Consider the following 19,647-nt stretch of genomic DNA (forward strand, 5'->3'; position numbering starts at 1 on the left):
TAATAATAATCATCATCATCATCATGGCACAAACACTTTGTAGGTTCTCCGATTTTTGTAAGTGCTATACACATAAACTATTGTTGTTATTATTATTATTATTGACAAATTTGAAATTTGTCATAAATCCTATGCTTACAAAATGAAAACAAATGCTTTTGATTTGCACTATAGTTAAAACCTAATTTTGACATTGTTGGTCCTTCATACATCATTTTGAATGAATCATGAATGTATAATGGAATCAATCCGAATCAATTATAGGAATCAATCCCGATCAATCAAACATAACTTGACCCAATTGACACAAACCAATCAGAGAAGTGAAGCCTTTCCTAGCAAGGTTGTGTGAGCCAGAGCGGAAGCTAGATAAGATTGCCTTCAAAGTAAGAGATTTCACATTTTCCACTTTGGGTTAAAATACTAAGTTATGTACTGACAGGTGGTAAACGTGACTTTTGATATCAGAATCATCCGGCATCATACAGAATTGTATATGGAGTAAAAACAAAGAAAATATGTTCAACACTTAGCTATCAAACGAGGTTTTATTTTGGCATTTTCTCCCGGAAAATTTAGTTCAAACCCCCGAACATGGATGTATTAAGAGAACCGTTTGACATTTTAACGGAGCAGTGATACTCAAAACAGATGTCAGCAAACTCAGCATTGATCAGAAAAAAAATAAGAAAAATGTACCCTACTCTCACAGCGACTATCGGGGTATAATATGCGGATATAACCGCGACATTATGATCAGTTGGAGGCCGAGAACTGTTGGCTTTGAGACACACGGCCGACCGTTAAGCTGGTAACGTAACGCAACGTTATTTTTCACAGCATATGTTTGTATTTTCTTTTATATAAACGGATGTGTCATTATCAGCGCACAGAGCCTTTTGCGTTATTGACCATGCCAGCCGCGTGACAGCGGGTTCATTGACACCCTCGCCGACCTAAAATACCAAATTGCTCACTGAGTTTGCAGCAATGGCTTCGGCGCTGAGTTGCTTCAGCGGTCCCGAGGTGTTGGAGGACGTGAATCACGCTCGGGGTTTGATGGACGAGTTGAAATTACTGTATGACTGCCGGCTGCTCGGGGACGTAACTATCGGAGTCGAGTGGGAAGAGGAGTCACTGGAGCACAGCGGGGAGTCAGCCAGAGGCGACATTGACCAACTTTTCCTGTGTAGTCGCAACGTCCTCGCCGCGGCCAGCCCTTACTTCAAAAGCATGTTCACCGGGGGGTTAACTGAGAGCATGCAGCAGAGAGTGGTCATCCGCGGGGTGGACTTTGAGTCCATGTCTGTTATCATCGACTATTGTTACACTGGCAGGGTGACCATCACGGAGAGCAACGTCCAGAGGCTGTACGCTGCGGCCAATATGCTCCAGCTTGAGTACATCAGGAAAGCTTGCTCCAGTTTCATGACAAGGAGGCTGGACCTCTCAAACTGTGTGGGAATACTGAAATTTGCAGACACATATGACAACCCTGAATTGAAGGAGAATGCTCAAGCTTTTATAGCCAGGAACTTCAGTCAGGTGTGTATTGGAGGGGAGCTTTGTGAGCTGGATTTGATGCAGCTGAAGGAGATGTTGTCTCTGGACACTCTGGATGTGGACTGTGAAAGGAAGGTATGCTCAGCTGCTTTGCAGTGGATAGAGGTGAATGCACCACATAAAAGGGAGGATGCGCTACAGGCGCTGAAGTGTGTACGCTGGAACTTGTTTACAGAGAAGGACAAGTGTTACCTGGAGGGCCTTATGGCAAGGCCTTTAATTGAGAAGTACTTTGCATCTTTTTTCAACAGGTCCGCAGAGGATGGCTGTGGAATGTCTGCAACTCTGGACATACCAAAACACCGAATAGGTGTAAGTGCAAAAGAAATGATCCTCTTCTTCGGCTTACCCAATGACAACATAATGTGCTGTGACCCTTACTCAGAGGACCTGTATTTCATGGCTCCTCCTTTAGAAGACCTCAGCAGTCAGGATTACAAACGGTCCACCATGGAGTCTTTGATCGCTTGTGCCACACCTGAAAACAACTTATACCTAGCGTCCCACCTTTCTAAACACTTCTGGCTGTACAACCCTGTGCTCAACAACTGGCAGGAGTTGGCAGAGAGACCACTGGGGAGGATACACTCTGGGATGGGATACCTCAACGGTCATGTGTACCTTTTGGGGGGAAGAAATCCAGTGACCGATGCCAGACTCAAGGAGGTGGAGTGTTACAGTGTCCAGAGGAACCAGTGGACATTTGTTGCTCCTTTGCCTCATTCTTTGGGTAAAATGCAGGTGGTGGCACTAAATGACCACCTGTATGTGGTGAACAAAAGGAGAATGCTTTGCTATGATCCCAAGAGGAACCGCTGGCGCCACTGTGGGTCACTGAGAAGGGACAAGCTTCACAAGGCCTGCGTGTATCAGGACCAGATCATCTGTGTGTGTGACATCCCTGTGGTGAAAGCCTACAGCCCCACCAGGGGGGAGTGGAAAAGGTTGGGTGACATTCCCATTGACAGCCGTGCTTTAAATTACCAGGTGATCCAGCACAACAACAAGCTGCTCCTCCTCACTCAGACATTATTGCAGCACAACAAAAACAGGGTCCTCATCCATGAATACGACCCAGCGAGGGACACATGGAAGAACATCATGGCAGTGTATGTGTCCACCCTGGGGCCCGTGTGTGTTTCAACACGCGTGTACCCGGCACGCCTTGGCTCTGCTCATAGTTTCTCTACAGAGGAGGACGACGACAGTGGCTCCAGCGCCGACTGGGACTTTGATGGGTTGACAGACGCAGACTCTGACTCGGGCAGCTCTAGCTCTTTCTCAGACGAGAACTGGTAGTGAAATGTGTTACTGTGTCAAAGAAAGATTTAACTTATTTATAATTGAGTGGATGTTTAGTATGTGTTTCTGTGTCAGGAGAGATCCCAGTTCCTTTTAGTATTTAAGCCAGCCACATACAGCGGAAGCACAAGCCCATCAAAAATTTACATGGATGTCTTTCTTTTCACCAGAGTGGCTAATTTACTGAAGAAGAGAAGAAACTAAGCAGAGTTGGTTTCAGAAATGCCAAAATATCGGGTGGACTCTAGCTCTCCCAGTAAGCGGGTTCGCCCCACGTTGGCTGAGTCCTGCAGCGGCCCGGGTTCCAGTCCGACATGCGGCTCTTTGATGCGTGTCATCCCCCCATCTCTCTCTCCCTTTCATTTCTATCCACCTTCACTGTAATAAAGTCAAAATCCTCAAAAATAATCTTAAAAAAAGAAATGCCAAAATATAAGGGCTTTGCTGCTTAATTTCCTTAATGTGCTGCCAGCATGAAGGACAGTAAGATGTAGAGTCTTGTTTACACAATAGCAAGACAAATACATGATAGAAATATAGCTGTTCAACAACAATTTCGTACTTTAAAGTCATACTTTAGCTTTAAGGGCAACTAAATGAAGCTTACTCCAGAATAATATTATTACACCTTTTTTTTTTTTTTTTTATATATTTAAAATTGGGGGAACTGGCAAGACACAGTTTATCAAAAAACTGAAGCAGCAGAGGCTGTTCCTCCATATCCTGGTATTTTGATGTTTCCAAACTGAGACTTTGCAGGGTAGATGCACAAGACCAGAAAAAAAAAATCTTAAGTTTACCTCTTTTTTTTTTTTTTTTAAGAATTTTTTTGGGGGCATTCTTAGGCCTTTATTTCATGTGACAGATGAAGACATGAAAGGGGAGAGAGAGAGGGGGGGGATGACATGCAGCAAAGGGCCGCGGGTCAGAGTTAAACCTGCGGGCCGCTGCGTCGAGGAGTACATGTGGGCACGCCGTACCAACTGAGCTAAACCGGCCACAGGTTTACCTTTTCATAGCAGTGACATTCTAACTGGTCAAACACAGGTGTTACTAATGAGATAACTAATTGCTGGCTGGAAGGTCGGTCCAGCCATTAGTGCTCTGATGCTGCCAAGGCATAAAGAAAACACATCACTCAAATACAAAAGTCAAATATCTTGCTCTTGAATTCACTGTCCATATAGCAAGAGTGTCTTTTTTTGTGTGTAACACCTCTGTTAGCTACTTTCTTCAGTTTCTTAAGGGCTGAATGGCGAACATGTTTGGGGACAACTGCCACATTGCAAATTGCTCATTTCTTTATACTTAATAATGTTTCATTTTAAACACTACAAGTAACTGTTTACACAGGCTAAATATTACTCCCCGTGACTGGTAAATTGGCTTTGGTGTCTTAAATTGGCAAAGGGCCTCCTTTTAGTTCCCCTGGTTTTTTGTTGTATAAGAGACAACAAAAACAGAAATATAACTTGTATGTAGCTTTGAATAAATAAGCACACCTGCTTATGATTGGTGTCAAATCATGACTGACTTTTGGGACATCAGGCAGCGGAAGTGCCTCATGTCTGAAATGTAGAAGCCAATGTACTGTATGCTTACTCAGGTTTAGGCTTCAGCGAAAGCCTGTAAGCCATGATACACTTTTTTCGGAGATGCAGTAAAATTGATTGATTTTGATGAAATGTATACGTTTTATGAAATTTTATTTGAAACTATTGTAAAGCGTTACTGTATGTGTTTTCTTATCTATGATTTTATTTAACATTTGTTACAATCACAAATCAAAATGTTTTACAATGTTTTGAATCGGGCTGCACAATATGGAGAAAATATGAGATAATGAATAGCGTGATAACAATATTACTAGCGAATTGCTTGTTGAATTTAAAACAAAAGGAAATCCTTTTATGTTTTTTTATGGATAAATTTAACATATTGAATTTAAAAGGCACTGCCAAAAACTTGACAGTTACATATTAAAGTGCATTTTTTCACAGATATTTTCTTTCAACTGACACTATTGCAATATGTTGCAGCCTTTTGCAATGTATATTGTGCAAGTTGATATTGCGATGACAATACAAAACACACCATATTGTTCAGCCCTAGTTTTGGATATTGTTTGGTCCTGATGAGTTGTTGTAATTTGAGGTCATTCTGTCTACATTTAGTGAAATTGTTGCAAATCCATCTCCTCTCCAGCCACCCCATACACTGTTACCAGTTTATTAGCTTTGAACCCAGAATGGTCTACTCTCATTGATATAAATGCTGTAGACAAATACCTCCCAGTACAAAAAAGCAAATGCAATACCACAAGCTACAGCCTCCAAAACCTTCTAACACTGAGAATATCTTTCATGAAGGTAGCATTGATTACAGGACTGTTGCTTGAGGCTGTATTAGTTTCCACTAGTTGGTCTGATTTATATAGCCATTTTGTTGAATGTGTCAAATAAACGTGTGTCTGATGCAGAAGAGCATTTGTTTGTGTATTTATTTCCCCCAAAACTTTATTCAACAAGTTAGTGTAACTGTTACGACCCAAAGTAGTCTAGGAGAGGAGGACACACACAGTTTAAAAATAATAAACTCGGGACAGAAAACAAATGGCACATTTTATTGTGCAACACAACCCGATGCGACTTCAAAAAATCTTCAAAAAGAAGACAAAAATAGGCACAGGTAGCACAAGTTTGTCTCAGAGCAGGTCCCAGCACCTCTCTATGCTGGCTTCCACAGAAGCCTCCTCTGCCCACAGCCATGCTGCCAAGCACTGATCAGCTGATCAGCCTCAGCTGCTGGCCTATCAGCAGCAGCACACACCTGCAGAGAACCACACACACCGGCAGACAATACACATAATACAACATGGCACGAGACACCCCCACCCATAAGAGGGAACCCCTTCCTCTCTTTACACGCCCATGGAGCATCATCACAAATCACACAAAAAAGTTCACCATCAGTTCATCAGTACCCTCACTGATCCTCCTGAACAAGCAGAAACTCACTCAAGTCCCCCAAAACTAGTCTCGTCAACAGGACAGTGACACACAGCTGTCGGCTCCCTTTTGTGTTTGATGCAGATGTTGTAACCCTGAGCCTGGAGTCCCCAGCGCATCAAGCGCTGATTGCTGTTGTACATCTGGGCCAAAAAGTCGGTTATGGTCAGCGTAGACAGTGACTGTGAGTGAACTGCATCCTACACACACGTCAAAGTGCTGTGGGGCAAAGAGCCTGTTTCTCAATGGTGGAGTAGTTCAGCTGATGACGTTTGAACTTGGTGGATAAGAAACAAACAGGGAAACACACATCCCCCTCACCGTCACAGCACCAGCTCCAGTGGCACTAGCATCCACCTCAAACTAGAAAGGTTGAGCAAGGTCAGGCGCGGCCAGCACAAGAGCGCTACAGAGGAGAGACTGGCACTTAGACCGTCTGGCTACACCACAGATGCATTCTAGAATAGGAGAAAAAAAACGCTGTGGGTTGTTTGCATTCCATTAAACTAATCGCAACCATCTAATCATCTTCAGTGACGGTGGCTCTGTGAACTAGTCTTGGGAAGGAACTTGTTTTGGTGGAACATTTGCACCCTGCTAATGGAAACACCCCATATAATAATAAATAAAATAAAAAATATTAATCATAAAGGAAGTTAACTGTTAAAAAATACAATAACAGTATTTAAAATGACTTTATACATAGCTCAACATAACTTACTCTTACCAGTATATCACCGTTTGTACTCTGTCCACATCCCCTGCCCATCGTTTCAGTTAGATGCTAGTTAGGTAGTAAATGCTGTAGACATTCTTTTTAAATCTTTACAATCATTCCCTGAAAGAACCAAGAAGTCCTGCCTTATAGCACGACCCAAATTGTCTTCAAAAGTTGCCATTTTCTGTGTAGCTTGTCATGTAAATGGCCCACAAGAAAATAAAACTTCATCAATTTACAATAAATAAAAATAATTCTATGAAATAAATACATATTACAATTAAATATGAAATTAATTAAATAAAAACTAGCAGAAGGCAAAAACAGAAGAAAGCAATACATTTGTTGGATAGCTATATTCTTTTAAGAACCTGTCACTTTTTCATAGTTTTGGAAAAGAGGGGTGGAAACATAGACAGTTAAAGAGAGGGTGGAAACGACGGGTATGCTCAATAAAATAGAAAATTGACAGATTGGTTTATCGCAATCTCGCGATGTTTCAGTGCCGTTCACATCCAGATCGCGAGAAGATGAGCGATGGCAACAGAAAACAAACCTGAGGACGAATTTGACACCGTTTTCGGTCAAAATGACACCTTAGAGCGGTCTTCGCACCCCAATTATGAGACTGTACAAGCTCCGATTTTTAAGATAATAGTCATAGGAGATTCGAATGTGGGAAAGACGTGTTTGACTTACAGATTCTGCGGGGGCACGTTCCTGAAAAACCCGGAGGCAACGATCGGGGTCGATTTCAGAGAGAGGACGCTGGAGCTTGATGGGGAGACTATCAAGGTGAGAGGACCCACAAACAAACACCTACACACACGCACATAAACACACACCTTAATTTCCGGTAAGATTAACGGATCTGCCTGATCTACGGTTCATGAATGGACACAACCTGACCTGGAGTCAGTTTTCAGACATTCAAAGGCTGTGCATGGGTATGGCACCACTACAAAACACTGGCCTAACGTTACCTCTTTAAAATGGACAGCTGGTCGCCTACAATGTTCTAATAAAGTAGATAAGCACTCATAGATCACGTCATTACACTTTACGAATATAAATATATATAGCTAAAGTCTACATCTCTTTGGACTTTTTGGCAACACCTACAAATTAGATTTAATCTTTTAATTTTCCAGCCAGATGAAGCTTTTTCCAACATATTCCCTTATTTTTCTATACTATAAAGTATAAGGCTGATGTGTAATGTCCTCTCCCTACCTGCAGAATCCCCCCCCCCTTTTCAGGAGCCTGCTGGCACAGTTAAGGGTCATTACCACAAGGTTACCTATTTAAGATATACCTGCTTTCCCAATAGGCCTTTGTCACAGCAGACATTTTTAGACTTGTCATGGCAGGAAAAGCACAAGTGTTCCTAATAACGTTAACTAGGGGCTCTGTCTATTCGTGTCCTATAAGACATGATGATTGTGTGACAATGAGCCAGCATGAACAATGCCAGTGCCCTGAAACATTAATTTAATTATTTACACATGTGCTTTTCCAACTGTGACACAGCCAATCTCTTTCAGAGACGCCCCAGTTTTTCAAATAAAACATTCATTGCCACCCTCTTGTCACAACCTTTGAACTAGTTTATGACAGATCATATTCTATATTCTCTCATTGTCAACAAATGCCATGAAAAGACTAAAACAAAGAAGGAACTGGTCCTACTAACTAAGTGTTTTCTGTGTATGGCTTATTCCTCTGTGTTGTCAAAAAACTGTGTAATGAAAACACACCAATGTTCCACATTAGCACTACTACACACAGTAGCTTATTTGAGTCATTCCCACCTAGTAATGTACCACCTTTTGTAAAATTAGTTTTCAAAACTAGACCCAACAACTGCACTATTTACTTCTGCTTTTGTAGTATTTGCTCAAAACTACAGTGCCCAGCTTAGGATATTATTTGAGCCTTTTTCAAAAATGAGTCTATATATCTCTGACCAGTTGTTGAGTGACAAAGACAGAGAAGGGAAGTCACAAAGAAAGTATTGAGAGACAGACTAACAGTGTGTTGTAGTATTTTCTTGGGATTGCTTGACAATAATAAAAATATAGAATTGCACTAACCTTTAAATATTATTTAGTCACATCAAATGATTTGTTTCTGCTGTGCCAGTTGCAGATCTGGGACACGGCAGGTCAGGAGCGTTTCAGGAAGAGCATGGTGGAGCACTACTACCGCAGCGTCCATGCCGTCATCTTTGTGTATGACGTGACCAGTCTCTCCTCCTTTGAGAGCATACCCGAATGGATTGAAGAGTGCAGCAGACACTGTGTGGGACCCCTTGTGCCCCGCATCATGGTGGGAAACAAGTGCGACCTGAGGGACCGCCGGGAGGTACCCACCACGGCTGCCCAGTGTCTTGCCGACAGCTACAACTTCCCACTGTTTGAGACTTCAGCCAAAGAACCTGCTGAGAAGGAACATGTTGATGCCATCTTTCTAACTTTGGCTTATAGACTGAAGAGCCACAAACCCCTGAGACTGAAGCAGCCAAGTGAGAGCAGTGTCAGTCAGCTGTGGAACCAGAGAGAGCAGGAAGCAGCAACTTGCCAATGCTGATATCACCTCCATCCTGTATGGATGTACTCAAGAGTGTGTAGGTCATTACAGCCTTTAGGATCAATAATGGTGCTGAGTGAATCCGCATTTCCTGCTAATGCTGAGACTGAATTCAGAAAAGCCTCTTATGATCATGAGAAAGAAAATGAAGAAACTTACTATGGTTTTACACTTTTCCTATACATTTTCACAATATTAAATCAACATTTCAATGAAATGCATGAATGGAAATGGAGGTATGCCAAACATTTGTAGTTCAAACTACACATTAAATCACTTTGGGTCAAAGAACAGAGCCTTGCAGAGTGCATCTAACTGTAGACAAATGATATGCACTCAGCTGTGTATCGCACACCACTTACTGTATCTACAGTATTTAATGCAGACAGTAAAAGGACCAATAAGGTAAATTGAAACTGAAAAAAAATGTGCAATTGTTTTCTTTGTTTCACAGTGATATTTGAATTCTTAAAAATTAAAATGCAGCATGGGTTTTGGGGCTTTTGCTGAATGTGTATTTCTCAGATATAAATATGAAAAGAATCAGCTTTATGTCCACTCATTCACCTACACAGCACTTTGGAGAGAGTTCACCAATGACAAAATGTAGCTGTCTTTTGGGACGCAATGCAAATCTTCATAGTTCACTTGAAAAGCATGAGTTAACACATTCTCAGCTGTCTTTGAAAAATGTTATGCTGTAACATAAGGTTTAATGGCATGAAATAAAATCACAACTGACTTTGTGTAGAATAATGCAAATACTTTTCAGATATTTGTGAATATGTGAATCTGCAAATGAATGCAAGTTTCTGGTGTGTTGTTTATGATTAGACACACACATGCACACACAAACAATGAAGGATAAATAAACATTTTGGTTGGTTGGTGAAAAACTTTTTTTTTTCTGAACACATCCAAGAAGCGTTAAGAAAAACAGATATTTGAATATCTGCAATTCAATTATAACCAGGCTTACTCCATCTGCTTATAAAGATCATGCAATGTGAGTGAAAGTTCCAAAACGCCTATTAAAAGGAATCCCATGTGACGAGAATGTTTCTCCTCAACCTTCATCGCTATGTTTGACTGGATTTTAGCGTCGCCTAGTGGCCAACGTTTGCATAGCTATAGCTTGGATGATATGTTCAAGAAGTCCTGTAAATTATCGTTCAATCTATGTGTCGCCAACTTTTATTTATTGTGAAATATGCAATTTCCGAAACGAGAATGTTCAACCGCGTCAATAAAACAAAATTGATAACAAGATTTAGCTGGAGTAATGTCATCTTTCCAACGACTCTATTTGATGTCCAAGATCATTTAAAACGGTTGCCATATTTAACAACTTGCAGTCCGTGAATGCAGCACAGTAATCGAGCCGCCTGTATTCTTTACACGGCGTCTATCTGCGGCCATGGTAACACTTTCCTCAACACTGGACCTAAAATTCAAAAATACAACACAAACAAGTGCTTTTCATGCAGGTATGAGAATTATTTCCATGTTCGAAGTGTAGTCGAAGAATAAAATGTAGTTTATTTTTGAACACATGCATGTTCAACACAAAGCTAACGTTACTGAGAGGAGGATTAAGTGGCGTTTACGGTATTTGTTGCCACAGATTCGTTTTGTTTTCTGTATGTGGCCTAGCAGCAAGCTAGCAAAAGCTAACGTCGGCAAGATGACAGGGTGCACCTAGCTAGACCAGAAATGAAGAATTTGAATAGTGGCTTGATTTAACCGTTTACGATTTAAAAACAATGTATTTAAAATCACAGTCTGGTACAGCAGCTAACGTTAGCTTAAAAGGCATGCTTTGCCCGGTGTCTAGCAGTATTATCATATCTTATATCTTATCTAGAGTTTAGAGGCGCAGCATTACGTCAAAGTAACGTCAGGATTTAGACAACACCAAGCTGAAAATGTGGGCTTGAAGTAACTTAAAATGTTCGAACTAGCCAAAGCACTGATTTGAATTCTCTTACGAAGTACTTAACTTAGCTACATTTTTCTTTTCCCTCTCACCACATAGTTATTATTCAGCATGAATTTGGCAGAGATATGTGATAACGCCAAGAAGGGTCGTGAGTATGCTTTGCTGGGGAACTATGACTCCTCCATTGTGTACTACCAGGGCGTCATTCAGCAGATCCACAAGCACTGTCAGTCCCTCAGAGACCCTGCAATTAAAGTCAAATGGCAACAGGTGAGTACCTAAAAATCCCTGGGCATGCCAAATTACAACAGTCATGTAACAATCAATACAGAGCAGCCTGTGCTCTGATTGCCGCTCAGTAGATTTATTTATTTGATTAGGACAATGTACATTAACCGTTAATTAAGACAAACTTCATGTCAAATTTGACCCCTTTCCCAAAAGTTTTTATATGAGAAATGTATGTGTTTCTTTAAAATCAAATTTTCCCAAAAAAGTAACGTGGATGGTTCCCAACAACGCTGCTCACAATCAAAATTGGTAAACTACAACAATTGGTTAAATCATTTTTTTTTAAAAAGAGAGAAAAATGTAAAAAGTGACAAAAATTTGAACAAATGTTGAACAAAGTGACAAACGTTTAAAAAAAAAAAAAGCTCTAAAAATTTGGGGGAAAATCCCACGAAAATTTTAAAAGGCTCAGAAAAAGTTGACAAACAATGAAAAAGTAAAAATCATTGGGGGAAATTCACAAAAGGGTTGAAAAAGATGACCATAACCTTGATAAAAGGTTTTTCATTTTAAATTATTTGAAAACCATTCTGGCACCACAGACAGTCCATTGGTAGCACTAACATATATAACGTATTTTATTCCATCAGCTATTGACTTTTGTGCAAAATCTCATTTGACCTGTCCGTAGCTGTGGATGTAACTGGGTGGCTTCAGTAGATGCTGTTGATGTAGATTAATTTTTTTATTAATTGCTTAATTGTTTTTTTTTAATTGTTCATTCATTGACTCTTGTCTGTAAGACATATAGCCCTTCTCGAGGATTAAACCTTTACTCTGAACCCTGTGTTGTTTTACAGACATCCATATCAACTGCTGTATTTTTCAGTAGGATGTCCTGTGATGCAATGCTGATACAATACTGTCTTTCTTCTGTCTGTGACCAGGTCAGGCAGGAACTGACTGAGGAGTATGAGCAGGTGAAAGGCATCATGGGAACGCTCGAAAGCTTTAAGTTAGAGAGGCCAGTTGACATTCTTGCCCCTCAATCTGAGGAGAGACCTGAGGATCCAGCAGTATGGCCCCCTCCTACCCCTGCAGAACACAGGTGTGTGTGTGTGTGTGTGTGTGTGTGTGTGTGTGTGTGTGTGTGTGTGTGTGTGTGTGTGTGTGTGTGTGTCTCTGCTTATCTCCGGCTTGCATTGTTTCATTGACCTTGTATGTGTGGTCCGCCACAACAAAATATAATTCCATGAATCCTTTTTCAACTACTATCAGTTGAAACATATACAGTAGGTTTTTAATGTTTGCTTTCAAAAACAAAAATTTGCTGAGGTATTAGTGTAAAGAAATACATACTGTGTACTTCTTAAAGAGATTTGGTTATATTTTGAAATCGACCAGCCTGTCTGTACTCCAAACTCACAAGTTTTAAAATACGTACCTAATCTCTGGGAGTGATTTCAATCAATCTCCAGGAAGCACGTCCATTAAATTTATATATAATAATATAATATGTACTGATAGCTAAAACAATGAATAATATGTGGAGTGAAATAACAAGGGAACAAGACTGCAGAGTGTGGGTACTTTCTATTTCAGCCACCTGCTTAGGCACTGGTCCAGGGGACTTCTTCACTTTTTTTGCAGGACTGATTGTTATCGATACTACCCAGAAAGACTGTAAAACAAAATACATATTTTGTGAATAGTTTTATTCCTGTGTGTCTCTTTAGGAATCTAGTTGCAGTGAAGCGCCCCAATAGTGCGGCAAGGCAGCATAGGAAAGAGTCCCCTGGTCTGCAGCATCAAGGGGCAGGGCCAGGAGGCCGTGGTCTAAACCCTAAACCAGACCGACCGGGTTTGAGAGACGCCCGAGGCACAAAGCCCAAAGACGATAAGGTTAGACCACTGCAGTTAAGTGGACTGAAAGATGAATATGTGAGCTCCTTAAGAAAAGAGTCTCACTTTGAAAAATACCTGTTTTTGGATTTACTCATCCGTTTTCTTTCTCTTTTTTTATCAGGGGAAGAAAGGGTCTTCAGAAGGAGATGTAGAGCAGAGGAAGTTTGATGGCAAGGGGTATGACAGCGACCTCGTGGACTCACTGGAGAGAGATATTGTGTCCCGCAACCCTAATGTGCACTGGTATGGTAGCATACACGGATTCTCACATACCTCCTCTTTTATATGTTTCGCTGTCGGGAAGTTTCTTTAGTTAGCACTGCTGACTGAGTTCTCTGCATGAACTGTAGGGACGACATCGCTGATCTGGAAGATGCTAAGAAGCTGCTGAGAGAAGCGGTGGTATTACCCATGTGGATGCCTGACTTCTTTAAGGGCATTCGTCGCCCCTGGAAGGTACACACACACACACACACACACACACACATACACACACACACACACACACACACACTCTCTCACACTCTTTACAGTCTTGCGGCCTCTTGCACCAGCTGAAAAGAAAGTTAAATACAAAGAGTGTCAACACTTATGGCAACACTGCAAAAAATACAAAGAACAGTCTTTTTAAAACACAAAACAAAACGAAAATAAGACATCTACAAGAAATTGTTTAATTAAAAAGGAAAAGTAATGTATGTAACCACATGGTAACTAGCTAATAGCGTTCGTTACCTTACTAATTATTCAGCGATCATTGCTGATCAGGTGAATGCAACATAAAAACACATTTGTGCCCTTGTCTAATCCATTTAACAGTAACTGGACATCACAATACCAAATGTGCATGTCGTTCCGTCATTAATGGAGAGGAATGTAGTCTTTCCCAGACATCGTGCTAGAGGTGTAAACATTGAATGCGTTTTTAACCGTTCTGCTGTGACAACAATAACAAAATAAAGACTTTTTTTAAAACCTTTTTAAGACCATTCTTTACTCGACGGTGTAACTAACTTGTAGGGTTTAACTCTCACAATGCCCTCAAACCTAACCCACGTTTGAATCTGGAACAACAAGCCCGCTGTTCTTTTGCTCAAATCTGAACACAACATTAATTTATGAATGCTTACATATATTTGCATCACTAAAATCTTTCATTAATGGGCCCGCTCAGTCACGCTGCTTCTCAGTATCTACATGACTCTTCACACCGGCCTCTGTTGAACTGCATCATGTGAGGCTCCTTCCCCCTCAGGCCTGCCATGTAAAGGTCAATACTTTACCTTTTTTACAGCAGCACAGTGCTTTTCCTTTGGTCTGATATATGCATGCACAATTTACCTCTTTTCTTAGTTAGAGCTCTTTTTTAGAACTGAAAGTGCAGTAAAATGACTGATTAATAAGTTAGTTTAATTCGAGATGAACTTCATGATTGATTTATCTGCAAACTGGTAAGCTGAAGGTATTTGTTTGACATTCAGTACTGAGGTCTTTGAAGTTTTGTCTTGTCAACCCTCTACTGCAGGATTTCTAACTATCACTCCACGCTTACTAGAGAATGAGCCATCCCAACTGCTCCTGCTGAAATTCTGATCAATCCTGCCTGCATCAGAGTTTATAACAAATCTGTCTGCCCCATCCCGCAGGAAATATACACACACATTAGCCCGTATGGATTCTTGGGCAGCAGGGAGTACAAATGCATAAAAATGTTATGGATTTTGTCACTGGTCCTTTTGTGGTATATATAATCTCCATAGCAGCAGACACATATCAGATAGAGAAGTGTCAGATATCTCTTCTCTTCACTGAAGAGATTTGTGTCAGTCAGCCTATTTAAGAAAGGAAAGGAGGAAGAGAGAGGGGGCAGACATGCAGCAAATGGCAGCAGGTCGGACTCAAAGCCTCTGCATTTGGGCGCCTGCTCTACCAGGTGAGCTCCCCAAGTGCTTTCCATATGTGATTCTGTGTGTCCTAAGTTTTAACGTTTTGTTTCAGGGCGTGTTGATGGTCGGCCCTCCCGGGACAGGGAAGACCATGTTAGCCAAAGCTGTGGCCACAGAATGTGGGACTACTTTCTTCAATGTGTCCTCCTCCACCCTCACCTCCAAATACAGGGGAGAGTCCGAAAAACTTGTTCGTCTGCTGTTTGAAATGGTACGATTGCCTACATGTATTTGGTCTGTTTAGCAAAAACCTCACAATACCAAACTACAGTTCAAAACCTTTTGTTATCTGCAACAGAAAAAGTCTCTTAAACTATTTTCTTTGCTTAGGCGCGCTTTTATGCACCAACAACCATCTTCATAGACGAGATTGACTCCATCTGTGGCAGAAGAGGAACATCTGATGAGCACGAAGCTAGCCGCAGGGTCAAATCCGAACTTCTGGTTCAGATGGATGGTGAGTGAAATAGAGTGCAATCAAGGATTTTTTATTTGTATTTAATTTAAAAAGAAAAATACAATCAAAAGCATAAGTTGTACACAGCAGACCGTTAAATTCAAATCACTTTATTCATCTCCAGGGGGAAGACAAAAGTCTTGTTTGGGATACAATCTTTGTTACAGAATGGGGAAAAAATAAAACTGTAGAAAGCCCATCATTGAAATAAAAGATTTCAGTAAGGTATCCTAGATAGATTCCGAGATCATGTCATATGAATGATTTGGTAATGTGCACATTTTATGTAATTGTGTTGTTGTTGTTGTTGTTTGTGTGTGTTTTGTGCCCAGGTGTCGGAGGGGCTCTGGATAATGATGACCCCTCTAGGATGGTGATGGTCCTTGCCGCCACCAATTTCCCCTGGGACATCGACGAGGCGTTACGACGACGGCTAGAAAAGCGGATCTACATTTCCCTGCCCACAGGTGACCTCTTTACCCACTGTGGTGACCTATGAGTGGCGCTAGCAAGGGGCTTGGGGGTGCTGTAGCTATCCCTAGGATTTCCATAGCACCCCTAAGAAATTGTTGTGGTTTTTTAAATTTAAAAAAAAAGTGTTATTGTGTAAATAGAATAATTTATATATGAAAAATGAATAAATGCATTAATAAAACAAACCGATTATTTTAGAATAAAAACACAAAGCCAACACAGGTGATTGCATTCGGCCAATGGGCGCAACACACATTAAACTTTTGGCATTACTTCTGCAGTAAGGTATTTACACAGAAGAAGAAGAAGAAGAGCGCAATATCTAAACTGACTTGGCTAGTATTTGAAATACGTTCGGTGGCCTAAACAGAGTTTTATGGTGCTGTTGTATCGACAATGTTTGTGCATAATAGAACATAAATCAATCTCTCCCTCTTGCTTAGGCTACAGCGCGGAGGAGGTGGGTACATATCTGCGCGTGTGTGTGCATGTGTAGGCCATGTGTGTCAAAGGGACCTTTAAAATTCAGAGCACCCTCACTGAAACATCAAATACCCCATAGCACCAGCAAAAGAAAATCTCTGGCACCGCTGATAGCATAACCGAGGCAGCAATGCTGTTTTTTGTATGTGTTGGTGTGTGTAGCTATTGGTCGCATAGAACTTCTAAAGATCAACCTGAAGGAGGTGGAGTTGGCTGATGATGTGGACCTGGACTTCATTGCTGAGAAGATCGAAGGCTACTCCGATCACCGATACACACGCCAGACTCAATTCATTTTGACAGGAGTACAACTCTAACTTAAAATAAACTGTTTTAGGGATCAGTGTTATTTATAAGTGTGTTTTTAACACCCCTGCCCATCTTTGTCTCTGTCTTTATGTTTATATCAGGGATGCATCCATGATGGCAATGCGTCGTCGAATCCAAGGCCTAAGCCCCGAGGAGATCCGAGCTCTGTCCAAAGATGAACTGCAGATGCCTGTGACCATGGAGGACTTCACCCTGACACTCAAGAAGATCTCAAAGTCTGTCTCTTCTGCCGACCTGGAGAAATACATAGCCTGGATGGCTGAGTTTGGGTCAGTATAGAGAACAGTACCGTTTAGACCCACAGGGACCAGGACTTTGAAAATGATGAAAGCCTTGACAATGAGGGACTCGCCAGTGTGTGTCACAGAGTGGAGTGAACTTGAGTGTGTGAACCAGGCAGCACATCAGGGATCAAGATTATACAGGGGCTCAAGTTCACATCAGAAGACTTTGAGACTTGTGCCTTTGAGAAAGCACTCCTGCCCTTTCACATACTCGCCCCTCGTTGCTTCGGCACAATTGTCCGTGTAGAGACTATCAATTGCCCTGATGTTGACTGACTTAGGTGACCTGAGAAAGAAAGAGCAAACTTTTAATGTAAAAAGTAGCCTAATAAATACAGGTAGACCAGGAAATGCACTCCAGTTTTATTGCATGTTAGTTTGTTAAACAAGTGTTGCCCATCCACTCCACCAAACAAACTCTGCTTGTATATTACCTGTTTTAAACTGATGAATGCCAACTGTTTACGAGTAGGTTAGTGTATGTGAGATTTGATCATTTTGGTTAATCAATGCCCCCAAAATTGCTATAAAAGAGTGCCTGTTCTGCTCCATTCTGGGCAAGTTTCATTGAGAGAAAAAAAAAGATTAAAAAGAAGACTTTCACACTGCTGAGCTTCATATCCTGCTATCAGAAATCAGCAGTCGAAAACATAACAAGTTTAGTAGTCAAAGTCGTGTTGAGAGACCTGTAATAATAAAATCTAAATACAGCTGCAACAACAGAGGATGTTCACAGGGAAAGCGTCCTGCCTAAAAACCTTGAGGCAGATGTCGCCGTGAGAGAATTTTCCAAACAAATACTGAATTGTTAGGCTGACATGCCAATAAAGACCAGTAAAACCTGCAGTCAAACCTCTATTGATGGTGATGATGGTGTATGTTCCACAGAACAAATCGGATTGTACTTTGGATTCTTGCACGAGGCCCTTTCTCTTAAAGAACGGTATGTAGAGCACTTTTAATGTTTTTCCTTCAGGATGTACTTACTACTGACTGAACACACTTGAAGAACCACAATGTCTTGTGTTTTATGTAGCGACTTATTATGTGTTTGTATTTTGTTTGTTGGTTTTAATATTTGTTTTTTAAATTTAGCTCAGTTGAGACAAACAAATGTAGGCAAGCTAAAAGAACATGGCTGCTGGACCCATGCATTTTGTATTAAAGCATACCGTCAATTCTTGCCTAAAATCTTTTTAATCTTTAATTTTACTTAATGGTTCCTTTTTATGTAATGTAATGTAATAAAATGATCACCCAAAAGGGAGTCAGGTTCTTAACTATCGTGTTAATTACATTTTCAAAGCACACAAACTAAGTACTGTGAACAAGAAATCTTAAAGGGGCTATGGATGACGTCATAATTACTACATCTCTAACAACTGAAGGACCTCCATTTAGACTAAAGTATGTGACACTGTTAAAAGCTTGTAAAAAGCTTGTAAATTGACTTTGAGCTGGGATTATTTTATCAAATAACACAATAATTGTTTTTGAAATATTAAATCCGTGATGTGAGCTACAATACTAGAAAAACTCGATGCCCGCAAAATAATAGACTTTTGACAGTATGATCAGTACTTTGGCTATAAAGTAATTTAGAGATTTGCTCCTGATCTTTTAGCAGCTGTGTAGCAAAAACATTAAGAAGTGACATTGTATAAAACAATGTGTATATTAGTTTGTGTATATTTTGAGATGAACGAAACCGCAGCGTACATCAGCCTGTTGTATCATCCTGACAGGCTGTTCCTCGTTTTGTCAGAATACAGTGTGCGCCCTTTACTATTGGATGTCATTGTTAAGATTTTGTGCAATGCACTCTTATGTTGCTTTATTGTTGTTGTTTCTTCAGCACGCAAACACTTTCTAGGTCAACAGAAGTGCTTTTCACCTGCTTATTACTTTTCAAATGTAGGAAAAATTGTACCCAGCACTTTTCTATGTGCTGGTTTTCAAACTATTAACCCCTCTTGATGATTTGTCATTTTTTACTGCAGGACAAGCAGTCCAATGTATTCCCTATTTGCACTGCATTGTATTGTAAGGTTATAAATTATTGGTTTTACTGTTTTGAAAGCTAAGCATGTTCCAAAACCCCCAAATGAAAACTGATTTTTCCCCGTAATATAACACACCTTAAGTTGAGCTTTTCAGTCTGTTATCAGTATCCCCTAAAGCCTTTAATCAGTTTGCAGCACAGGACCCAAATAACACAAATGGTTTTATCCTGTGTACAATGTTTACTGGTGTCTTGAGACTACTAATGGAGGAGATTGTTGGATGTGACGATACACTTGTTCATTGTTGTTAGAATTGTTTTTCTTTATTGAAATGTGTGTATATATCCTCCATTTGTGAGGGTTATGTTTTAGTTGAAACTGTTTTAAGGAGGTGTTGATTCAACATTATGATTAT

The 19,647-nt window shown here is 40.6% G+C and overlaps 3 protein-coding genes across 5 annotated transcripts; all 3 read left to right on the forward strand.

Annotated features, from left to right (window-relative positions):
- The first annotated feature begins 599 nt into the window (after positions 1-599).
- Positions 600-4,122, forward strand: kbtbd7 (kelch repeat and BTB (POZ) domain containing 7). Its single transcript, XM_034885730.1, has 2 exons — positions 600-3,659; positions 3,869-4,122. The coding sequence occupies exon 1, from the start codon at positions 991-993 to the stop codon at positions 2,860-2,862; it is 1,872 nt and encodes a 623-aa protein (XP_034741621.1). The 5' UTR covers positions 600-990; the 3' UTR covers positions 2,863-3,659; positions 3,869-4,122.
- Positions 4,123-7,083: 2,961 nt separating this feature from the next.
- Positions 7,084-9,706, forward strand: zgc:101559 (uncharacterized protein LOC492776 homolog). Of its 2 annotated transcripts, none has more exons than XM_034885743.1 (2): positions 7,084-7,386; positions 8,740-9,706. In XM_034885743.1, the coding sequence occupies exons 1-2, from the start codon at positions 7,129-7,131 to the stop codon at positions 9,178-9,180; spliced, it is 699 nt and encodes a 232-aa protein (XP_034741634.1). In that variant the 5' UTR covers positions 7,084-7,128; the 3' UTR covers positions 9,181-9,706. The 2 variants fall into 2 exon arrangements, with proteins under 2 accessions (XP_034741634.1, XP_034741633.1); XM_034885742.1 differs by having other exon boundaries at positions 7,085-7,386; positions 8,734-9,706.
- Positions 9,707-10,520: 814 nt separating this feature from the next.
- On the forward strand, positions 10,521-17,929 carry katnal1 (katanin p60 subunit A-like 1). 2 transcript variants are annotated; one of them, XM_034885731.1, is made up of 11 exons: positions 10,521-10,667; positions 11,216-11,389; positions 12,298-12,458; positions 13,087-13,252; positions 13,377-13,498; positions 13,606-13,711; positions 15,254-15,412; positions 15,532-15,658; positions 15,991-16,125; positions 16,778-16,899; positions 17,023-17,929. In XM_034885731.1, the coding sequence occupies exons 1-11, from the start codon at positions 10,662-10,664 to the stop codon at positions 17,101-17,103; spliced, it is 1,359 nt and encodes a 452-aa protein (XP_034741622.1). In that variant the 5' UTR covers positions 10,521-10,661; the 3' UTR covers positions 17,104-17,929. The 2 variants fall into 2 exon arrangements, with proteins under 2 accessions (XP_034741622.1, XP_034741623.1); XM_034885732.1 differs by having other exon boundaries at positions 16,778-16,879; positions 17,001-17,929.
- Positions 17,930-19,647: the final 1,718 nt, after the last annotated feature.

The sequence above is a fragment of the Etheostoma cragini genome, chromosome 11 (genome assembly GCF_013103735.1).
Source record: "Etheostoma cragini isolate CJK2018 chromosome 11, CSU_Ecrag_1.0, whole genome shotgun sequence".
In the NCBI taxonomy this organism is placed as follows: Eukaryota; Metazoa; Chordata; class Actinopteri; order Perciformes; family Percidae; genus Etheostoma; species Etheostoma cragini.